General features: G+C 39.3%; 1 protein-coding gene across 12 annotated transcripts in view; it reads right to left on the bottom strand.

The window, feature by feature from the left end:
* Window positions 1-8,590: 8,590 nt before the first annotated feature.
* The window catches only part of cv-2 (crossveinless 2), a 243,186-nt gene continuing 231,105 nt past the window's right edge, over window positions 8,591-20,671 (bottom strand). For all 12 annotated transcript variants that reach the window (XM_065221159.1, XM_065221148.1, XM_065221149.1 and 9 more), the window contains one exon: window positions 8,591-11,333. In XM_065221159.1, coding sequence (XP_065077231.1) covers window positions 10,152-11,333 — 1,182 coding nt within the window. In that variant the 3' untranslated portion in view covers window positions 8,591-10,151. The remainder of the gene's footprint in view (window positions 11,334-20,671) is intronic.

Below are 20,671 nucleotides of genomic sequence, written 5' to 3'. Positions count from 1 at the left end.
TTTTTTTACAACTAAATTCACGGAAAACAGTTCAAGCTGTCCTCTTTCATATTTGTGTTTTCTTACATGGCTAGTGTGTTCTATATAAGGTATAACATTGTTTTACATCAAGAGATCATTTTTCCGTTGCTCAAATCAACAATATACCACTTTCTGATATAAGTAGAATGAAATTTAAATAAGTTTCAGGTTGCCGTTTGTTATCGCTTTGCTGGAAATTATTAAAAAAAAAATGCCTAGGTTCTTTGCCTGCGTTCGGTTAGAAACGATATGCACGTAATATGAAAACAATTGGTAAGCAACTACTGGCAATTTACGTCGTTTGAGTGTTTGTTTCGATTTGTTTTTTCTCATCTATGAATTATAAAACTATTAGTTTTCAGAACCTGTCTTAGTAAAAGCTTGTTTCCTACGTGTTCCGCTTAGTAAGCGCACTGGTAATCTCTGTTCGGGTTGTTTTGATTCGTTGTCATTGATTGGGAAGGATTGGGGAAAAATTCACTGGGGATTTCGCTGTGTCGGTTTTAATACGCTATTTGAGTCTTTGACTTTTTTGTGTAGTTATTGTCCAAAGAAAACCGATGAGTTTAGAGTTTTCCGCATCCTATTGGCAATTTCGCTATTCCTAATTATTTGTTTAATATACATGATTGGTTGAATAAAAAATTGAAATGGAATGTAAATGTTGCTTACGTGTGAAAAATTGGCTAGAAAAGAAGAGCATCATGTTAGACTTGTAATGTGGGGGTAGCGATTCTATGAGAGAATTGTTAAGATTGAATCATGTAATACTTTCGGTGTGCAATGACTGGGTTTTGCGTAAAAAGAGTTGTTTCGAATACAATCTTGAGAGAGCTAGGATGTTTTCTTCTTTTTTTTTTTGTTTAATTCAGTTTTGTGACAATCGTGACCTTATGTTATTCGTTCTATTATGCTTCGTTGCGATTATTATTGTATAGTGAGAAGTATTCGTTACTACGTATGGTTTGAATCGGAAGGAAACAAAACTTTTGCTATCTGACCTACATTAAAATAATACCGTAATACTTTCCGCATGACTTTCACATTCTTTTTTTTTTTGTAAGTGACTTTCAATGTTCAGAGAAGCAGATTTCAGGAAGCATTTCTGGCGATTTATGTGTAGCAGTTATATCGATTTGAAACATAACAAAATAGGAATTTGTAATGAAAATGTGTCTCGGTATGATTTGCAAGCCACAATGACTACCCATTGTTAATGTCCCTAATATCAGCCAAAGTGTCTCTAATATTGGGCCCATTTATACATTTCGAAGGAAAGCTTTTGCATATACATTTTGAAGGAAAGCAATTTGTTAAAAGCAATGTTTCAGTAGCAATCAAAAATATCCATCTGAATTGTCTTGACGCATTGATCTACGAAAAAATCAAGAACAGGAGATTTTTATCGATGGGCCCAATTCTTTTATTAGAGCTATTTCCCCTACGTAGTTTTTTCATGCCACAAGAGTTATCTTAATTCGTTATGCTGAAATTTTGGTAAGTCGTGATTCATAACATCTACGCATCATTCGAAAAATTACCAAAGTCATAGGTACTCTACAATACTACTCTAGATAATACATTTATCATTCGCTAGTTGGGATGCAACTTCATTTTCATCTACGGAATGCCATTCGTTAGTTGGGATAGCTTTTAGCTGTAAAAACAGTAGTTTTTCAATTAGATTATTCAAGGCTAGTTTGACATACTTTTCTGATGGCATAATGTGCCTCATTCATACTGCAATATAGTTGTACAACCAGGCTAGGTGGATGCTCGGTTGTATCAACAATCAATTCGAAACTAACGATTTTAAATTGGCTCACTACTTGACTAGCCTATTGGTCCCAAGCAAACCATTAACGCACTCCATTCTAGTCGAAATTCTAGTAATACACTATGTTTGTTTTGATTAGCTATGCATGTTTGACAGATAAAATGAGGGGTTCGTGGATTTTCCTATGTTTCGAGGGGTGCATCGATTAGCTTGGGACCGAAGATAGTACCTGAGCTGAACCAAAAAGTTGAGCTCGTTTCTTCGGGACCTTCTGGTCTTAGAGTTACCTCTATGGTTGTATCGTGTGTGAAGTGGTAGTAATACAAGATTGATAGTTGTTCAACCTGTTAAAATGACATCAAAGCGTTTTGATTTAAGATCGGCGGAGTCAAAGTCTGTCAAACTGGAATGGGGAAGTTGCACAAACATGGCGTGTATGCGTATGGGTCGCATGAAATCATCTAATTGACCACTTTATCAAGCAGTTTTAGCGTGACTTTCTACCAGCAATTTCACAAAACTGGACCAACTTATTTCTATTTTTTTATCAAACGCACAACATTTGGCTACTTTTCTTGTGGTTCTAGATGAAAAAATCTCAAAATAATGTTCTATTTCAAAGTTCGAGTGATAGTAAACGTCATTTTAACTGCTTGAATGAAGTGGTTAATTGTAAAAATCCCAACCTAAAAGCAGCCCGACGAGAAAATCCCAAACGTTGTTGGGCTGTTGAAAATCTAAAAACAAAATCAGTTTTTAAATGATCGACGTGTGCCATGGCTGATATTAGACGTGTTTGATTTCTGGCGTCACAGCTTTCCAAACTTTCACGCTCCTCTTCAGTCTCTTTTTCGGCTGGTTACGCTTCACCATCCGGCAATTTGAATTCTTTTTGAATTGATATTAATTTAATGATATTATACGAATAACAGTAATTAAGATTGGGATATTACATTGAAGAGAATCTCCTTCTATTGGCCGAGTCATACAATTTGATTTTCTAGGAACATATTTGATGTCAGTGTTGCACTGCCTATAATCCCATATTAGTCCCATATGGAAAAAGTAGGCATTGAGAAAATAGCAATCGAAGTAACTGTTACGAAGTGTGATTCCCACTCAAATATTTGAGAAATCTTAGCAAATTTATTATTATTTTTATCAAGTTAAAATCAGTTGCATTGAAGCTTGCATATTATGTTTTATCAGTTAAAAATATGGCAACTCGAAAAGCAGAACTGTGACCTCTAGATGATTGAATTTAAGGATGTGACTTTAAGCAATTACTTTGCTTGATAGGTCAAACTGACTGGATGTTGTTTTCACATTTTTCATGATCAAAGTCCGTAATTTTATCACATAATATGAAAGTAGATACCAGTTGATAGTGGATACCATTGTTATATCAAAATTTAAGATTGTAGGCAGTGCACTACAGCGTGATTAAAAGTTTCAGCACATTACCTATGATATACTGCTACTCATGGCAAGTCTGTCGCACAGGATAAATCAGCAATCCAGGAAAAATGTGCTTTTAGTACCATTGCACAGAGGAGTTTTTTGTCGAAAAGCTGGCCAAAATGGGGAAATTCTAAAGTTTCGGTTAAATTTATGCAATTCAATTCAATTGATTTTCAGCTACTTTGAAACTAAATCTACACTAAAATGACAAGATTTGATAATTTAAACAAGGTTTAAACATGTTTTCAAATTATTTTCAAATGCAATAGCCTTTAAAATGAAGGTCAAAGTTTTACCGAACGTTCAGCTGTTCTGATTTCGGTAAAATTTTCCGAACACGGACCCATAATCTTAGTGCGTATGATAATTAAAAGTATCACCGATTGCCTGCAAAAAGCGATTTACCTAACACAGATTTCAAAGATGAATTCCACCTGGTCTCACCAAACGTTGTTTATTCAATCACCGCGTGGTGAGTGGTGGTGTTCTCCTGTACACAACGAAAAGCTATCCGCAAGCAGCTAGCTATCAAGGCTGGCCTCAACCACTGAACGGATTCAGTTCCTATCATCGTGTCAGTGCTTTCGGCGCGTGGCGTTGAACATTGTTCTCCAGTACACAACGAAAGCTGCGCTCACATGAGCATTCATAGAAGGAGGAAGAAGCCGCACCGTTATTGATCGGAATCAGGAGCTCTTCGTGAGTCGCTGTGGGCCATCTATGCCAAGCGCGTCACCCTCATTCCAAACAACATACAGCTCACCAGCCTCATCTGTGTTTAGCATCCTAATAGGTCAGCATTACTCAACCATCACGACAAAAGGGTCCTTTTCAGGACCATCATACATTTTAAAAAGAGTATTTTTTGGACATTTGTCAAGGTCAGCAATCGGATGTTCCCATATCAAGATAGAGCTGGAATTAGGGCGTAACAGCTTTTGTAAACAATGACTTCTTTCGATGATGTCTTGAAAGTCAAGGCTCGCACACGCAAATCAACATCACCATCAGGTAGGGTAAGACTTCTCCTACCAGACTGTAATGTTGGTTTGCGTGGGCGTGCCATGAATTCCTAAAAATCATCGAGAGAAGTCATTGTTCTTCTGTACAAAAGATGTTATGCCTAATTCCAGCTCCATTTAGATATGTTTAAATCTAACATACCATGTACTTTAAAAGGCAACATTGGGGGTGCAATTTCAAAAACCAACGTTGGTCGTATCATGAAAGTGGTCTGATTTAGATCCAGAGATGATGGATTTTAATTCTTAATACGCCAATCGATAGGAATTTTTTCTACGAATCTGTTAAAATTAATTTTCATTTTTTTAAAAGTCATTATTGAAAATTGCACGAATGTGCAACTGTTGCTATGATAATTAAAATTATCACCGATTGCCTGCGAAAAGCGCTCTCCCTAACACTGATTTCAAAGTTGAATTCCATCCGGTCTCACCAAATGGTGTTTATTCAATCCAGTACTCAACAAAAGGCTCCCCGCAAGCAGCGAGCTGCAGCCCACATGAGCGTCCATAAAAGGAGGAGGAAGCCGCACCGCTATTGATCGGAATCAGTAGCTCTTCGTGAGTCACTGTGGGCCATCTATGCCAAGCGCGTCATACTAAAGAGTATAAACAGAGAGAACCCCGCTCAAATTCCTATTCCTACACAAAACACAAGCTCCTGCTGCTGTTAATAAATAACATTTATTATATAAGACCACGTAGTCCTACGTCACCATTGCGAACAACCCCATAGTCCTTTGAATTTTTTTTTTATATTTTTTTCTAATTCTTGGAAATCAGCTTTAGATGTACTACAACTCCACAAGGTACTGTACGAAACACCGACTAAATTTCTGAACTTAGAGAATACGTGAAACTCTATAGTATGCGGAGTAAATAACTGCAATTTCAAAAAAAATTTGCAGTATAGCTTATATTTGTAGGCTCAACAAAGTTTTGAACGTTGTCCTAATTTATTATTCGAATCCATGAAGCTTTGAGGGACCGCAAAGCATGATGTGGGACATAAGCTGTATTAGAAAATAACATATTCAGGACAACCAATGTGCTTGCCGCCAGAGAGCGACTTTTGAATACCCTCGAGGCCCAAGGAAGACAACCCTATATCCCTATCAGAGACGTGTTGGGTACCCGCGATCCCTGCTATATGCAGTCGATTTATGTGTTTCTGCAAATGTCTAGTATAAGAATTTAATTCGTTTTGTATCTCTTTATTAGTTTTTGTTTGTCTTGTCCCCCGTCTCGATGAGTCTCATCGTCGCCCACTGGTCACCATAGCCGGTCGAACTCCAGACGAATCTAGAACCACACTACCATTCATACTGGCGACAACGCTCTGATGAGACAACGAAACCTTACCCCCAAGCTCCTCCCCTTTTCCTATCCTTCGACAATGTACCTCTCTAACCTCGAGTAAGCCGCGAGTATTCGGCCCAACTCCTACTAGACATAGAATTAAGTGAATTTTGTTACAAACAAAGAAGAATGAATTATCGGCTCCGTAAAGCTAACGCGATTGAGCCTTAAAAATAAACGAATTAGATAACCAATGTGCTTGAAATACAGATGTTAAATTTCTACAGACTCAATGCGATAGACAAGAAAAATGATGGAGGTACATTTATCATTTTCCAGGATGCTTTCATGAACTGGCTGTGTTGGTGTTATATAAGATTGGATAAGAATGGATGTAATTTCGGCCTAAATGCCCCTAACTGGGGCCCATGCATAAATTCAGCAATCGACTAAATTATCAATAGCGACCAAAAATATCCATAAGTACCGTCCCAATGACGCGTTCATCTAAATAAAATTGGAGACGAACCAGCCCAGGGCTGAAAGTCTCCTTAATAAAGATATAAAGTCTCCTTAAATAAGATAAGATAATTTTGATAGTCTTAAAAATGGTTTGCTTTGTAAAATTTCACAAAAAAAGTTTCACCGAAGAGTTCAAAAATATGTCCAAAAGTTGTTGTTCAATGATTTATGTTAATTTTTAAACAATTATCTTAAAAATTGTACAGAAGATTGCATTTATCATTAGCTTTTAAATTAAAAATATTCTTAACAAAAGAGGGTATTTTTTGTTTTTTTTTTTTAAGTTTTGAAACATTTTTGGATTTTTTCCTAACAGTTTTTACCATCTTCATTTTTTTCTGAAAAGGAATCATGTTTTCATACAACTTTGCTTCAGGCGTCATTTCGATTGAATTAAAGTTAAATTTTTAGCTCAAATGTGTATAATCTACGATAACAAACAATTATGCAAAGTTTCATGCAGATCGGAAAAGGTCGCGTCGATTCGTCATTAAAGCTCTTCAGACTCATCAAAGTATTGTAAGAACCCTGATCAAACCGGTAAAGCTTCGTGGAGGCCCATAATATCATGCGGGGTATAATGTTGTAATGACGTAGTATTTCGGATTCTTAAAATCATCCTGTAGTTTTGATCTTCATGTTCTACAAGCTCATCAAAGCCTTATACGAATCCATGAAGCTTCGTGGCACCTCATGTGGGACTTAAGCTGTATTATATAATCCAAAGTGCCAGAAATTCAAATCTAAAATTTCTACAAGCTCAACGAGGTATTGTGCGATGATTCGACTAAACTTGTGCACCCGTGGAACACATGGGCCTCCATAATAACATCTGGATACACTTTCATGTTCTCTGAAAAATCCACGCGATTTTCCTTAGATGAAAGACCGAAGCTTTCAACATTGCCCATATTACTTGATTTAATAAAAAAAAAAAAAGAACAGCAATCACAGCCCCTCGTGAAGCACGGCCGTTAATTATAGCAGACAAATGCCTTCTGTGCAAATGCGATTTTCGGAATCTGGGATAACTGTGAAATACCCCACAATATTGGTATCTTCGGAATCGGAGTGACATGTAGGAACCAGAAATCCATGCTTGACGCCATTTTGAAATCCAAAAATACCCATATTGTGGGCTATTGACAGTATTTTCCAGGTTTTCTTGAACCGGATGCCGCCATCTTGGATTTCACCCTACACGTCACCCTGATTCCAAAAATACCCATATTGTGGGGTTTTGACAGTATTTCACAGTTTTTCATGAACCGGATACCGCCATCTTGGATTTCAAAATGGCGTCAGGCATGGATTTCCGGTCCCTACACGTCTCCCCGATTCCAAAAATACCAATATTGTGGGCCAAAAAATTAGATTTTTTTCGAACTAATTCGATTTACGAAGTCCTGGTTTGGTTCGTAAATGGAGGTTCCAGTGCATAGGTTTTCAAAATTATTTTGAAGTTGAGATCTCGATGGTATTCATAGTATTATCAAGGATTTATACTTCTATTGACAATATTTCAGAGGTTCTTCAAATCACAACGGAGTTGAGGCTTAAACCTTTTAATAGAAGGATTCCATGATATCCGACTAACAGTACAAATCTGTAGCATATCGTGGAAACATATCGCATCATGTTGGGCAAACTGCTGTGTTAACAAAATATCTTAGGTTCTTCAAAGTGTTTTGAAATTCAGATCTTAAAGTTTTTTTTCAGTTATAGTCACTTTAACGCTCTTGGGTCATTTGTGACTTGTCCGGGGGTGAGATTTGAACTCGTGATTTTGGCGTGAGAGGTATGGATGCTAACCACTACGCCGGGGTCACCCCCAGATCTTAAAGTTTTAAAGCCTTATCGACTTGTTGCTATATGTCAAAACAATCTACATATATGAGTTCGTATTGAGCTCCATGGAATCTTATTACATCATATTTGACACGCTTGGATTCAAAACAAATATTCTAGTTTTACAAGATTGATGATGGTCGGCTGGCTCAACGAAGGCTTTTACGTTCTCGCATCTAACGGTACACACCCAACCGAGGAATGTAAGATTTGCTTACAACAATGAAGGATTCATCATCGCAGGATGTTAGTGGAGCGATCATTTTCTCTCATATCCGATTTCGTTTATTATTCTGCTGAACGGAGAGAATCGTGGCAAGTGTGTGCGTCGTTCTACAATGTTATAAAAAAACCTTAATGCTTGCTTGAATACTCGAAAGCGAAGACAAAATACGATTTAAAAAAGATAACAAATCATTGCATTGTCTGCATGGACAACTTATACCATTCTCTGTGGTATTCGATAGAAAATGCAACTAACATTCAATGTAATAAATGTTTGGTTTGCGTGTAAAGGAAGGAGCGAATTCTCAATCCCAGTTCATTTTTATGATGATGGATTGTAGTTTTGATGTAAATTTGCAGTAGTGCATTACAAATACATTAAATTTACAACCCATCATTATGAAATTAATCCAGAATTCTGTGAATCTTTCCTAAACTCTCACCCACGTTTCCGTTAACCCATAAAAATTGATCCCTTCTATAAACCTACGGGATCTTTGATTAAAAGGGTAAAACTTTCTATTGTTCCATGATTCGAGCTTCTTGCAGTCATAAGAAATGGTTACAGGGAAATTTTATCTACAATGAAACTGCTAGACAGGGGAAGTTAGATTTTACATAATACATACACCCATATATACACAAAGAATTCAGTTCATACTTAAAATGTGTAGGGGTTGAGGTTGGATATGTTAAAATCGGCATCGTGAAGGCCGTTGCTAAGGCTGAAATCTAGCAAGACGTCATCACCTGCTTTGTCCGATAAACCGATATCTACCCCACCGTCCAGACTAAACAATCCAATCATCTGGTCTCACGGAGCTAGAAATAAACCATCTGTTTCCAAGCAGACAAGTTTGCTTAGAAAGTCTAGTAGTATCACTAACGAAACACCGACCTCGCTGCACATGTGCAACCAGCAAAAGCTAGCAGGTGCCCCATTATCAACCATTTTGAACTAAACAGTGGAAAAATTGGAGTAAACTAACGCACAAAAAAAAAAACAATGTTGAAAAGTAATAAAAAACACCTGTTGATCGGACGATAGCAATTTGCTTCGACTCTGTCGTGGTGATCCAGACGGCTCGCAGGAAAAGCTCGACGGATGATGGCGAAATTGGACTTTGCACCAATCGCATTTCGTTTTGCGAACACGTGCCATTTAGAGCCAATTAGCGGGAAGTAAACAAACATGGCACCCTGAGTCATCAGTGTTTATGATGAGATTCGATTGCGTTTCGGTACCGAGCAAGGTGTGAACAGATGGATTGGTTATGCTCCTAGATTTGCTCACCTGATGATTACCTACGTATGAACACCGACCGGGTGATGTGGAAACGCATGGTACCTAGCTTTCCGAGCGAATAAATTCGATAAACAAAACCTTACATAAAATCAACAGAAATGCTTCCGGAAGTCTCCGCTTTCTTCGTCAATGATGGCCTTAAAAATAATTCCTTACCTAGTTGTTCGGTGAAAAGTAAAATAAATACTGATGAAATTCGATGAAACCTTAATTAATATCTTCTGTACAGAAAAAAAAAAACAGTAGGTGAAATAAACCGCACTAGGTATAAAAACAAATGTACAAAAAGTAAAACAAAAATAATCCTTACAAACAGGATGAGATTTCTCCCTACCAGGCTAAAAACTTTTATACATTCTAGAACGACTTCTATGCGCTAATGAGTTTCGTTCGTCCTATCATCTCCTAACCTGCTGCATTCTTTCTTATTTTGGCATCCATTTGTCAAAAAATATAGCTAAATATTTCCCAACATTCCTAAGCTTAACTAGTAGAAAGCAATAAGTTACAATCAGGGAATAATTAAGTTAAAACTGATTTAAAAAAAACATTCACCTAAATATCTCAAACTCACACTTGTCTCACTCGATCTCACTTGTTTCCTACTCTCGCTCGCGTGGTAGCATTCTTTGCCTCACTCCCTTTCGGTCCTGTGGTGGTCAATGTTAGTCTAAGAATACAATGGCGGTGGTGCTCGTCGAATACTGGGATCCTGCGAAGGGCCGTGAGACGGCTGTCGATGCTTCTTCCGATGTTGATGGTTGGTCAGGGGACTGACAATTGTATTTTTCTGCTGTAATCGTTGGGCTGGTTGCTGGTGACGTTTCTTCTGAGGAGCAGACGGCTGCTGCATCAAGAGATGCGTTTGATGAGATTTGAAGAACGAATTGGTGGCATTAGGGTAACAATTAGTATCCCGCCTCCAGTTCGGTAACTGAATGCCCTGTCTTTGGCACTCATGTGCATAGGCTGCTAAACTGTCACAGTAGCACTGCTTATGGGGACATTCGCACATGTCAATTTTGCAGGATTCGAAATAATGTTCCGGGTTCAGCTGGGAGTTGCATTCACCGAAAACGTCCATTTTCAAAATTTTACATAACGTGAAGAATTTTTTCGATTTGCATTGAGAGTTCTTTGCAGCCATCTCTTTCTTCCTAGGACGCGTGCATGCCTTCTCTCCCCCAACCGCCCACGACTGTGCAAACTTCCACACATTATCGGTCATGTTGATGCCGGTCCTGGAGAACATGTCATCCCGAAACACGTTGTTATAGTTCCCGCACAGTCCACAAAGTTTATTTTTATAAATAATAGGAACCTCCACCTGAATAAAATTATTCCCATCCCAAGTCAGCTTGATTCCGATACTGGTGCTCACAATCACTTCCGTGCCATCGTCGCTTTTGTAAACATCCAACACGTCATCCAGCTTGAACGGAGGGTCCACTCTACTGCCATTGATCTTGACTCGCATTTTCTGACCAAGATTTACTTTCAAGTTGCCCAATTTTAACGTTACCGTTTTGGTCCAAGATGAAGATTTTGTCAACCTCGCGTCATTGGTCACCCGGATCGAAAAGGTGTGACCCTTGCAGTCTGCCGTCAGTTGATACTTGCAAGAACCCTGAAAGCTGTAAAAGTACCCGTCGAATGTTTTGTAGTGTGGATCCCCAAATACCGTGCATACTCCGGGACTTTCGACGCACTTGGAACAGCATTCGTCTTTGGGCTTGATGAGCGTCTCGTTGGGTTTGCATTTCTGAGCAGGACATTGGATTCTGGCACATCGGACCTCACCCGATCGACATTCGCAGGAAGCACACGCATTTAAGCTCCAGGTTTCACCGTTCTGAAATAAAAGAGAATAGCGAAAGTTGTTAGTTGTACACCAAGAGGAACGTTGTTACATTTATAGCGGAACTTCTCGAAAAGCTCAATGGCAATATACCGGTAATAATCGAGGCTATAATATCACAAGCAAAACACACACAGGGTCGAATATCATAAATCAATCGGCTTATTTCGACGAAATCGGAAAGTGTCTGTGTGTGTGTGATGTATGCAAGTGTTAGTTACTCACTTTCGCAAAAAATGGCTGATCAGATTTTAGTAGAACAAGTTACAGCTTATGTGTTTTGGGCTCCAGTAAAATCTTATGTTTATACCAATCGGATACGTGGTTCCGGAGATATGAGCAAAAAATGTAAATTTTTCAACTCACTCTTTTCTCGGAACCGAGTGAATCTGGTTCCTTTTTGTTTGCAACATTATTGATGTTTATTCGGATCAGACATTTTGTTCCGGAGAAATGATCAGAAGTGTAAAATTTTACAATTAAACAGATAAACTTACTAACTTTTCTCGGAGATGGCTGAACCGATTCGAGTGCAACCGGTTAATTTTTTTTTTGTATCTGATTCCCATAAAACCCAACTAAATTTTATCACAATCAAACATTTGGTGGAGACATCATGTCCGGACCAATTTCCCCCAGTGAACCTTATCGCATGAAAATACAAACCCACATTAGGGTGCTTCATTTTGACAAAAAAAAAAGAGTTAAATTTGTTGCATTTATTGGTAAAGATTGATGAAAGTTTAGAGATCGTGCAAATGGTTTGAAGTTTATATGGAGATTTTCTTGAATTACTATAGGAATATCACTTACATTGTTCTAATTTTGGTTCTAGTTGTCCAAACGTTGAAAAAATATAATATGTTGCAATGACAATGACCAACAAGCCTGTTGTTGTTGTGATGATATACATAGATATTGTTGTCTGGCACATATTCAACTATCAGTTTATCCTATTTTGTGGACTATACTAAAGTCTGGAACGCGCAAAAATTGGTCAACTTCACATTGGTTTATTTTTTTTAAATGTATAAAAAAACTGAAATGCTGCATTTGGAAGTTGAGTGTATATACAATGGTTGCTATGATGAGTTTTCACCGTTTGCTTTCCAGTTTTCAAAATGACGTCCAAGCAAGATAATCGGATGTTCATATGCACGTGTGTTCTAAATAGCAGCATTTTCATTACTACGGGAACCATCAATCAAGAGATCTACGTCCAAGAGTGCCTCAAAAATCAGCTGCTACCATTCCTAAAGCAACATAATAGACCTGTGCTGTTCTGGCCGGACTTGGCGAGCTGCCACGATGCGGACAACGTGGTTGTGGTATCCATATACCACAACCTTCCCAACAACCCAGATCTCCGCCTTATCGAACGGCCTTGGTCAAACGGAATCTTAAAAAACTAATAAATTCCTTGGAAAACGAGCAGCAGTTTAAATCTAACTGGCGTTCGGCGGCGAATAAGGTCGATGAGACCACTGAGAAAAATGTAATGGAAGGGGTTAAGCGGAAGGCACGGCAGTTCGGATTTGGCAAACCAAAAGAATAAACGAACATTTTTTCCTTTAAATATATGAATTGAACTACCAAAAGAAAAATAATGAAAAATTATGGTATGAATTTTGACTGAAAGAAACGATTTTTTTGTCGACAAATTTTTACGCTTCCAGTCTTTATATCGAAAAACTTGTGTGGCAAAATAGTGTCAGGTTTTGAACGCTTATAACATGGTAATTTATGAATGAAATTCAATTTTTAACCACACCATTTTAAACAGATTGAATATTAGATTTTTCTGGTATAAACATTATAGATGTTTATCATTAGCTAACTATTGAAAATTCATCCAAGTTTTTAGCAGTAACCAACCAATAACGTGCTCGCTCGCTATAATTATTCAGAAAACAAAGACGAATCGGTACCACTGTCATTTTTGGCGTTACCGCGTTGCGAAAAAAGGTCAGGTTTTGATCACTTTTAACTCTGTCAATAGCGGATGGATTTTAATTATTAACAAGCCAATCGATTGAAAGTCAATTTCAATATTCAATAGGTCACTATTGAAAATTACACAAATGTCCAACTGTTGCAATGGTGATCAAAATCGAATTCAATCCGCTCTCACCGAACGGTGCTTATTCAATCACCGTGTGTTGTGGTGCCCGATCGGGCGTCATTAGCAGCAGCAGTAGCAGTGCTTTCTGCACGTGGCGATGAACATTGTTCTTCAGTACATAACGAAAGGCTGCCCGTAAGCAGCGAGCTGTAGCCCACATGAGCGTTTATTCGCCGAAGAAGGAGGAAAAAGCCGCACCGCTACTGATCAGATTCAGTTGATTTTCGTGAGTCGCTTTGGGTCATCTATGCCAAGCGCGTCACTCTCGTTCCAAACAACATACAACTCGTCAGCCTTATTTGTGTTGAACACCCTAATACCTCAGCATTACTCAACAATCACGCCAAAACGGTTCTTTTTAGGACACCATAAATTATTGTTGTTTAAGAGCTAATTTTCATTGAACGTTCGCTCGCACTGGTGACAGCCACATCACCTAAAAAGCTCTTTGATAATGTATCCAGCAACCAAACGTTTGTGGTCAAATGCGTAACAGTATTCAAGTGGTACATACCAATTCTCGCAATGACCGAATACCACATGACCTTGTCAATCAACCTGAAACACCTCGAAATAAGATAAGGTTTTCTCCATGATGCTAGAAAAAAAAAAACAAAAAAATCTCGAATTTATATGATTGATCGCAAATATCTCACGATTGGCAAATTTTAGTAAGAAATTCCTCTCATCAATTTTTTTGCATTTTTTTTTTAATATCTATTGAATAATCCAAAAATTCCGTGCGTTTTGTGCACGAACATGCTTAATTTTCTCATCAGAAAACGTGGCGTTTCCGTGATGGGAAAAAGTGGTTTCCCTAACACAATCGCCGAATATTTATACCGAGTACGCAATCCTACGTCAAATCTACGGTCGAATCTTGGATATAACCTCTTACTATTTTTTTTTCTTTGCTTTTTCTCTTCATTGACCTACATACATCAGTAAAATACAGAAAAAAGGTGGAACTTATAATCAAAGAGCTGCTCAAACACCCACCAAACGGAAGCATAGGACTCGTTCAAATATTACGAGGCCTGAGGCCTCGTAAATATATAATATATATAAATACATGAGGCCTAGTATCAAAATTTTGTATCGGGTGGTCAAAATCAATTTTTATTTGCTTCTTTTTTTACTCCAAAAAATATTTTTATGCTCAAAAAATGTATGTACAAATAAGCTCCGATAGAAAAATTTGATACTAGCCTCAAATAAGATCAACTAAGATTTCGTTTGGTGGGTATATCAGCGATTCTGATTTTTTTTTTCTGTTTTTCTGACAGAAACACTGTGGATACTCTATGCCGAGGGAAGTATGGACAATTCGCAACTCGAAAGATTGTCTAGACCGGACCAGGAATTGAACCCACCGCCTCCGACTTGGTAGTATCAACCGGTGGAAACTAACGATTTTAAATTGGCTCACACTGGACTAGCCTATCGGTCCCAAGTACATCGATAATCGTACCCCATTCTAGTCGAAATTGGAGTGCTAAACTATGTTTGTTTTGATTTGCTATGAAAGTTTGACAGACAAAATGAGACCGAAGATTAGAGCTGAGCCAAAAAGTTGAGCACGTTTCTTCGGGACCTTCTAGTCTTGTCTAGTCTTCTAGACCTCTATGGTAGTATCGTGCAATACTGACTATATACTATCTGAGACCCCGATTTGATATATTCACAAACCGCAATGATCATTATATTATATGATAGAACTCCATAGAATTTTGGTCAACATTCCTAAGATTGAAAAAAAGATCATAACTCTTAATAATTCTAAGAAAACATGATTACATTTTAATCGCGTAAAATTTTTAACTGATATTTTTCCGAGTTTAAAAATTTTCAAATATTTTATTTTCTTGTAAAAATTACATCTCCACAGTTCAGTTTGGGTTCTACCCAAAACGGTCAGTTACAATCGATTAGACCGAATTCGTGTCGCTCTGCGTTCGGACCATGGACTCTGGCGGGCAAATCGACGCTGTTTACACTAATGGTTGCACTTGACCGAGTAGAGCTCAACATTCTTTTGAGCAAGCTTGAAAAATTTGGAGTGTCTGCATCCTTCATCCCGTTCGCTTTGCGTTAAGATTGGAGCTTCTCGTTCTGAAGTGTTCACGAACGTTTTCGGCGTTCCCATTGGCCTTGCTAGACAATTTATCTGGAGGGGGCCTAGATAATTATGGAGAGGGGGCGTATAATTCTGGAGGGGGCCTGGCCCCCCTGGCACCCCCATTAGCTACGCCAATGGGCGTTCCCCATGGAAGTAATCTGGGACCCCTTCTGTTTTCGCTTTTCGTCAACGAGCTTTCGTGTCTACTGCCACCTGGATGTCGGCTACTCTACGCTGACGATGTCAAAATGTATGTGGTTATCGGGGAGTTGCAGCTGATAGTGGATCGTATGCAGAGTTGGTGCTCCCGTAGCTTCTTGACGCTCAGCATCAACAAGTGCAATGTGATATCATTTCACCGCAAACAAAACCCGATAATATTTGATTATTCCATTTCCGGACAAACATTAGAGAGGATTAGCCAGATCAAAAATTAGGGGGTTTCACTCGGCTGTGAATTGACCTTCAAACTACAATGACATCCTGACTAAAGCTAACAGGCAGCTTGGCTTTATGTTCAAAATATCTGAAGACTTTCGCGATCCGCTTTGCCTGCGGGCGCTGTATTGTTTGTTAGTACGTTCAATCTTAGAGTATAGTGGTGTCGTCTGGTGCCCGTACCAAGCATGCTGGATAGCCAGATTTGAGAGTGTACAGAGAAAGTTTGTTCGCTACGCGCTTCGTCGTCTGCCCTGGCGTGACACGGCTAACTTGCCGTCTTACGTGGATCACTGTCGTCTGCTTGGAATTGACACCTTTGAACAAAGAAGACGTAACGCTCAAGCGAGATTGATTCCCCCGAATTACTTCGGAAGCTTTTCTTTTCCGCACCTGAGAGAGTGATTAGACGGCGTAATTTTGTACATCTCGCAGCTCGTAATCGGCAATATGGGTTGAATCAGAGATGCCAGATTTACAGACATGTCTGTGAATTTGCAGACTTTTATTTTTTTCACAGACATTTTTTTCGTTACAGAAATTTACAGACTTTTTAGTTTTTTCACAGATAGGGGAAATGACGGCTTCGGCATGACAGACTATTTTCGGCAACCCAAATTGAAACACTATTTTCACTGGATTTTCTTACGAAAACGCTTCGCTGAATGCATGCAAACGATTCTTTATGCTTTCATCTTCAATTTGACTATATTTTTACCACTGAGAAAAAGCAATCTAGAAGGTTTTCTTGAAATGAAACACACGCACTACAAATTGTAGCTGATTTCGAGTTGCCGATAATAGAACAGCAGATTTACATGCAGTTCAAATGGAACGGTTGCTGAAGAAAAACTGGTTGCCGACAATACTCGCTCTCTCTAGAGAAGATTGGAGCTTTGTAAAAGCGTTTCAAAACAGTTTTTGACAATTCTTTCGTCTGAAATTGTTAGAGCAGCTGGCAACAAAAGATTGTAAACAAACCAATACTGCATATGTCTGCGTTCCATAGAGAAAAAGGCTATAGAAAGAAGGTCGCTGCTTAGGTTGCCGAGAATACGTAAATTCCCCTATTTACAGACTTTTGTAATAGAGTGAAAAATTTAAAATTTATTTGGTTACACTGTTTTACATCTTTAATCAAATTACACGTCCGATGCATTTTACAACAAGCATTAGAAATTCGCGCGTTTTCAAATCCACCACACGAACGAGCTATCTCTGTTATAGAGAATAGTGAAGTTTAACGTACGCACATTAGTGGGTGCATCACCGTGTAAATTTGTTTATTATTTTCCTGCAGTTTTAATGCTGAACGAAGCAGCCATTTTCGCCTTTTTGTGCCTGAATAAGAGTCGTCAACATGTGGAAAAAAGCGAGAAAAATCAAAGCAAACCCGAGAGGAAACCCGATAACGACCTTTTTCAAAGGATCAGGTAAGCTATACGTTAAAGAGAATCAATAAACATACTTGCACTAATCATTATGTTGAGTTCCACGTGATTTGAGGTAGCGCACGATGCACTTCAGCGCATGTCAGAATCTGATTGATTGATTGACATGTCGGAATCTGTCCACTTCCCGGGAGGTACCCGGTACATCTGAAAGAGGCCATTGTGATCATTGGATCTGAATATGTCCACCATTGATCTTATAGTAAAATTCTAATGTGATTTAGGTGTCGCATGATGAGTTACACTCATATGAACTTACATAAATACACACATACAGAAACATTTTCTGATCCCGTTGAGATGAGTCATTGCTATATGCCATTCGTTTCTGAGAGTCTTTGAACGAATTTGTGTTTTTCAAGTGATATCAATCCTTTCGGTACAACTTGGTGTACGAGAAAGGCAAAAACGGTGGCATCAGCAAATTGTGTTGCAAAATATAATGAATATGTTGCTTGATATAACTTATTTTAAAACTGTATTTATAAAATCATTACAACACATCTCACTGCGTCCTAGCAAGAAGTACGGTCGACTTGTTTCGCGCTCCGTTGTTTTGGAAGTTTTCTCGGTATTCGCTTGATATAAATTATCAGTTTTTTTCTCACTAAGTGACTCCTGGCATAGTTCCCGGTGAATTGATCGAAAAGTGAGTTTTTTTAGTAGAAAGTGTCATTTTCGGAAAGAGTAATCCGTGCTATTGGAAATTCGCGAACCAATTTGGGCATCATCGTTGCGTGGTCACGCATACGCGCTTACGCATACCCGCGCACGTATCATCATCATCGAGTGTGAGCACCCGTTTCTACATCTACATCGTTCATCAATCATCGTGCGCCTGTGTGCGCTGAGTACCGAGCCTCGATCAAGTGCACCACAACGAAGGTCATCCACGCAGCGCGTCTCTTCCAGCCATCTGCGTAAACGCCTACACATATAACGCTCGGTGGTAGTAGTATAGAATTATCAGATAAGTTTTTGTTTTTTTTTGTTTCTTTTCCTCCCCCATTAGTTAAATTTTCATTTTGTATTTCTGTGTTTGTAGTGTTTTCTGTGTATTGTGTCTGTGCGTTCAGTGGGAGAGCGTTTTGCGCTCCCACTAGTTGAACAAAATGGATGTTTTCTCAGAAGACGACATGGATGACCATTCATCTAAGAAAAATGATGATGTCATCCATGGTTCGTCGTCTCAGTCTGACAATGGGCAGGCTGAGAAAAGCTCCAGATTGCGGTCCTACCCGAATGACTCGACTGGCCCATGGGTTGTCTATTTTCAGCCCAAAAACAAACCCTTGAATGTTGTTCAGATATCTGATGATCTGACAAAGCGATTCTCTGCCGTGACCGAAATAACGAAGGTTAGGCACAACAAACTTCGTGTGACCGTCGCTAACCTGAAACAGGCCAATGAAATTGCTGTTTCCCAATTTTTCACACTGGAATATAGGGTGTACATTCCAGCCTCTGATGTGGAGATCGAAGGCGTGGTCACTGAGGCGAGCCTGAACCCCGAGATACTGGAGAAGCAAGCGGTTGGCCGATTTAAGAACCCCTTGCTTCCTCCGGTAAAGATACTGGCCGTTCATAGAATGAAGTCAGTATCGCTCAGCGAGGGTAAAAAGAGTTTTACCCCCACAGACTCGTTTCGGGTGACCTTTTCTGGATCTGCCCTTCCTCAATACATCGAGCTGGGAAAACTTCGTCTTCCTGTGCGGTTGTTTGTACCTCGGGTCATGAACTGCCAGCATTGTAAGCGGTTGGGACATACGGCTTCCCACTGCGGCAACAAGGCACGCTGCTCCAAATGCGGGGAGAAGCATGAGGATGGCGCCTGCGCAGCTACTGCACCAAAATGCGTGTACTGCAACGGAACTCCTCCTCATGCTCTCTCGTCGTGCCCGGCGTACAAACAGCTCGGGGACAAAATGAAACGCTCCCTTAAGGAACGTTCCAGGCGGTCTTTTGCAGAAATGCTTAAGACAGCCACGCCATCGACCAATGACAAAAATCCCTTTTCTCTTTAGTCAGATGACGAGACTGACTCTGACTTGGCTGAGGAGGGAACTTCTTTCAGTTTTCCGGAAGGTTCTGCATGGAAACGAAAGCGCATCCGTTCGCGGATTGTTGCAAATAAAGAACCCCAAATCAGCTTGCCCAAATCAAGGAGTGGTGGAAAAAAGGAGACTTCTACTCCTCCTGGATTCCGCAGAACTGACTATACCCAGGATTTTCCACCTCTTCCGGGGACATCCAAAACCCCTGATGCCCCAATTTTAAGAACAGAAACCCCTTCTTCATCTGGGTTGTTCTCATTTGATGACATTGTGGACGGTATTCTCAAATACCTCAACATTTCTGATCCTCTGAAAAGCATTGTCCTCACATTGCTTCCCACTGTGAAATCCTTCTTGAAGCAATTGACTTCAAAATGGCCCCTTCTTGCAGCTATCATCTCCTTCGATGGATAATTTTCCAAACGAGGTCGGGGATTTGATCACTGTTCTACAGTGGAATTGTCGAAGTCTTGTTCCGAAATTAGATTCGTTCAAGTATTTAGTCCATAACAATAATTGCGATGCATTTGCCCTCTGTGAAACATGGCTCTCTTCAGAAATTGATCTCCCTTTTTTTGATTTTAACATTATTCGATTGGATCGTGAGGATTCACGTGGAGGAGGGGTACTTTTGGGGATCAAAAAGTGCCATTCCTTCTATAGAGTGAATCTTCCCGAATTCCCCGGTATTGAAGTTGTCGCATGTCAGGCTACCATTAAAGGTAAGAGCCTTTGTATTGCTTCTGTATATATTGCTCCTAGAGTCTTTGTTAATCGCAAACAACTTTTCGACATATGCGCGGTACTTCCCGCTCCATGGTTGATCATGGGAGATTTTAACTCCCACGGTACAGGCTGGGGGGAACTGTACGATGATAACCGTTCTACTTTGATTTATGATCTCTGCGACAACTTCAACATGACAATACTTAACAATGGAGAAGTAACACGTTTGGCTGGTCCATCCTCGAATGGTAGCAGATTAGACCTCACCTTTTGCTCTAATTCACTATCGTTGGATTGCACTTGGCATGTGATCCAGGATCCGCACGGTAGTGATCATCTGCCGATCAAAATTTCGATTGCCAATGGGTTCAACTCGTCAGAATCCGTTAACGTCGCGTATGATCTAACCCGTAACATCGATT

The sequence above is a fragment of the Ochlerotatus camptorhynchus genome, unplaced genomic scaffold, assembly GCF_037179485.1.
Source record: "Ochlerotatus camptorhynchus isolate MF236.1 unplaced genomic scaffold, CSIRO-AGI_Acam_v1.1 ptg000139l, whole genome shotgun sequence".
Classification (NCBI taxonomy): Eukaryota; Metazoa; Arthropoda; class Insecta; order Diptera; family Culicidae; genus Ochlerotatus; species Ochlerotatus camptorhynchus.
Note: the sequence above shows the minus strand (reverse complement) of the source record. Positions and strands in the feature narration are given on the sequence as shown.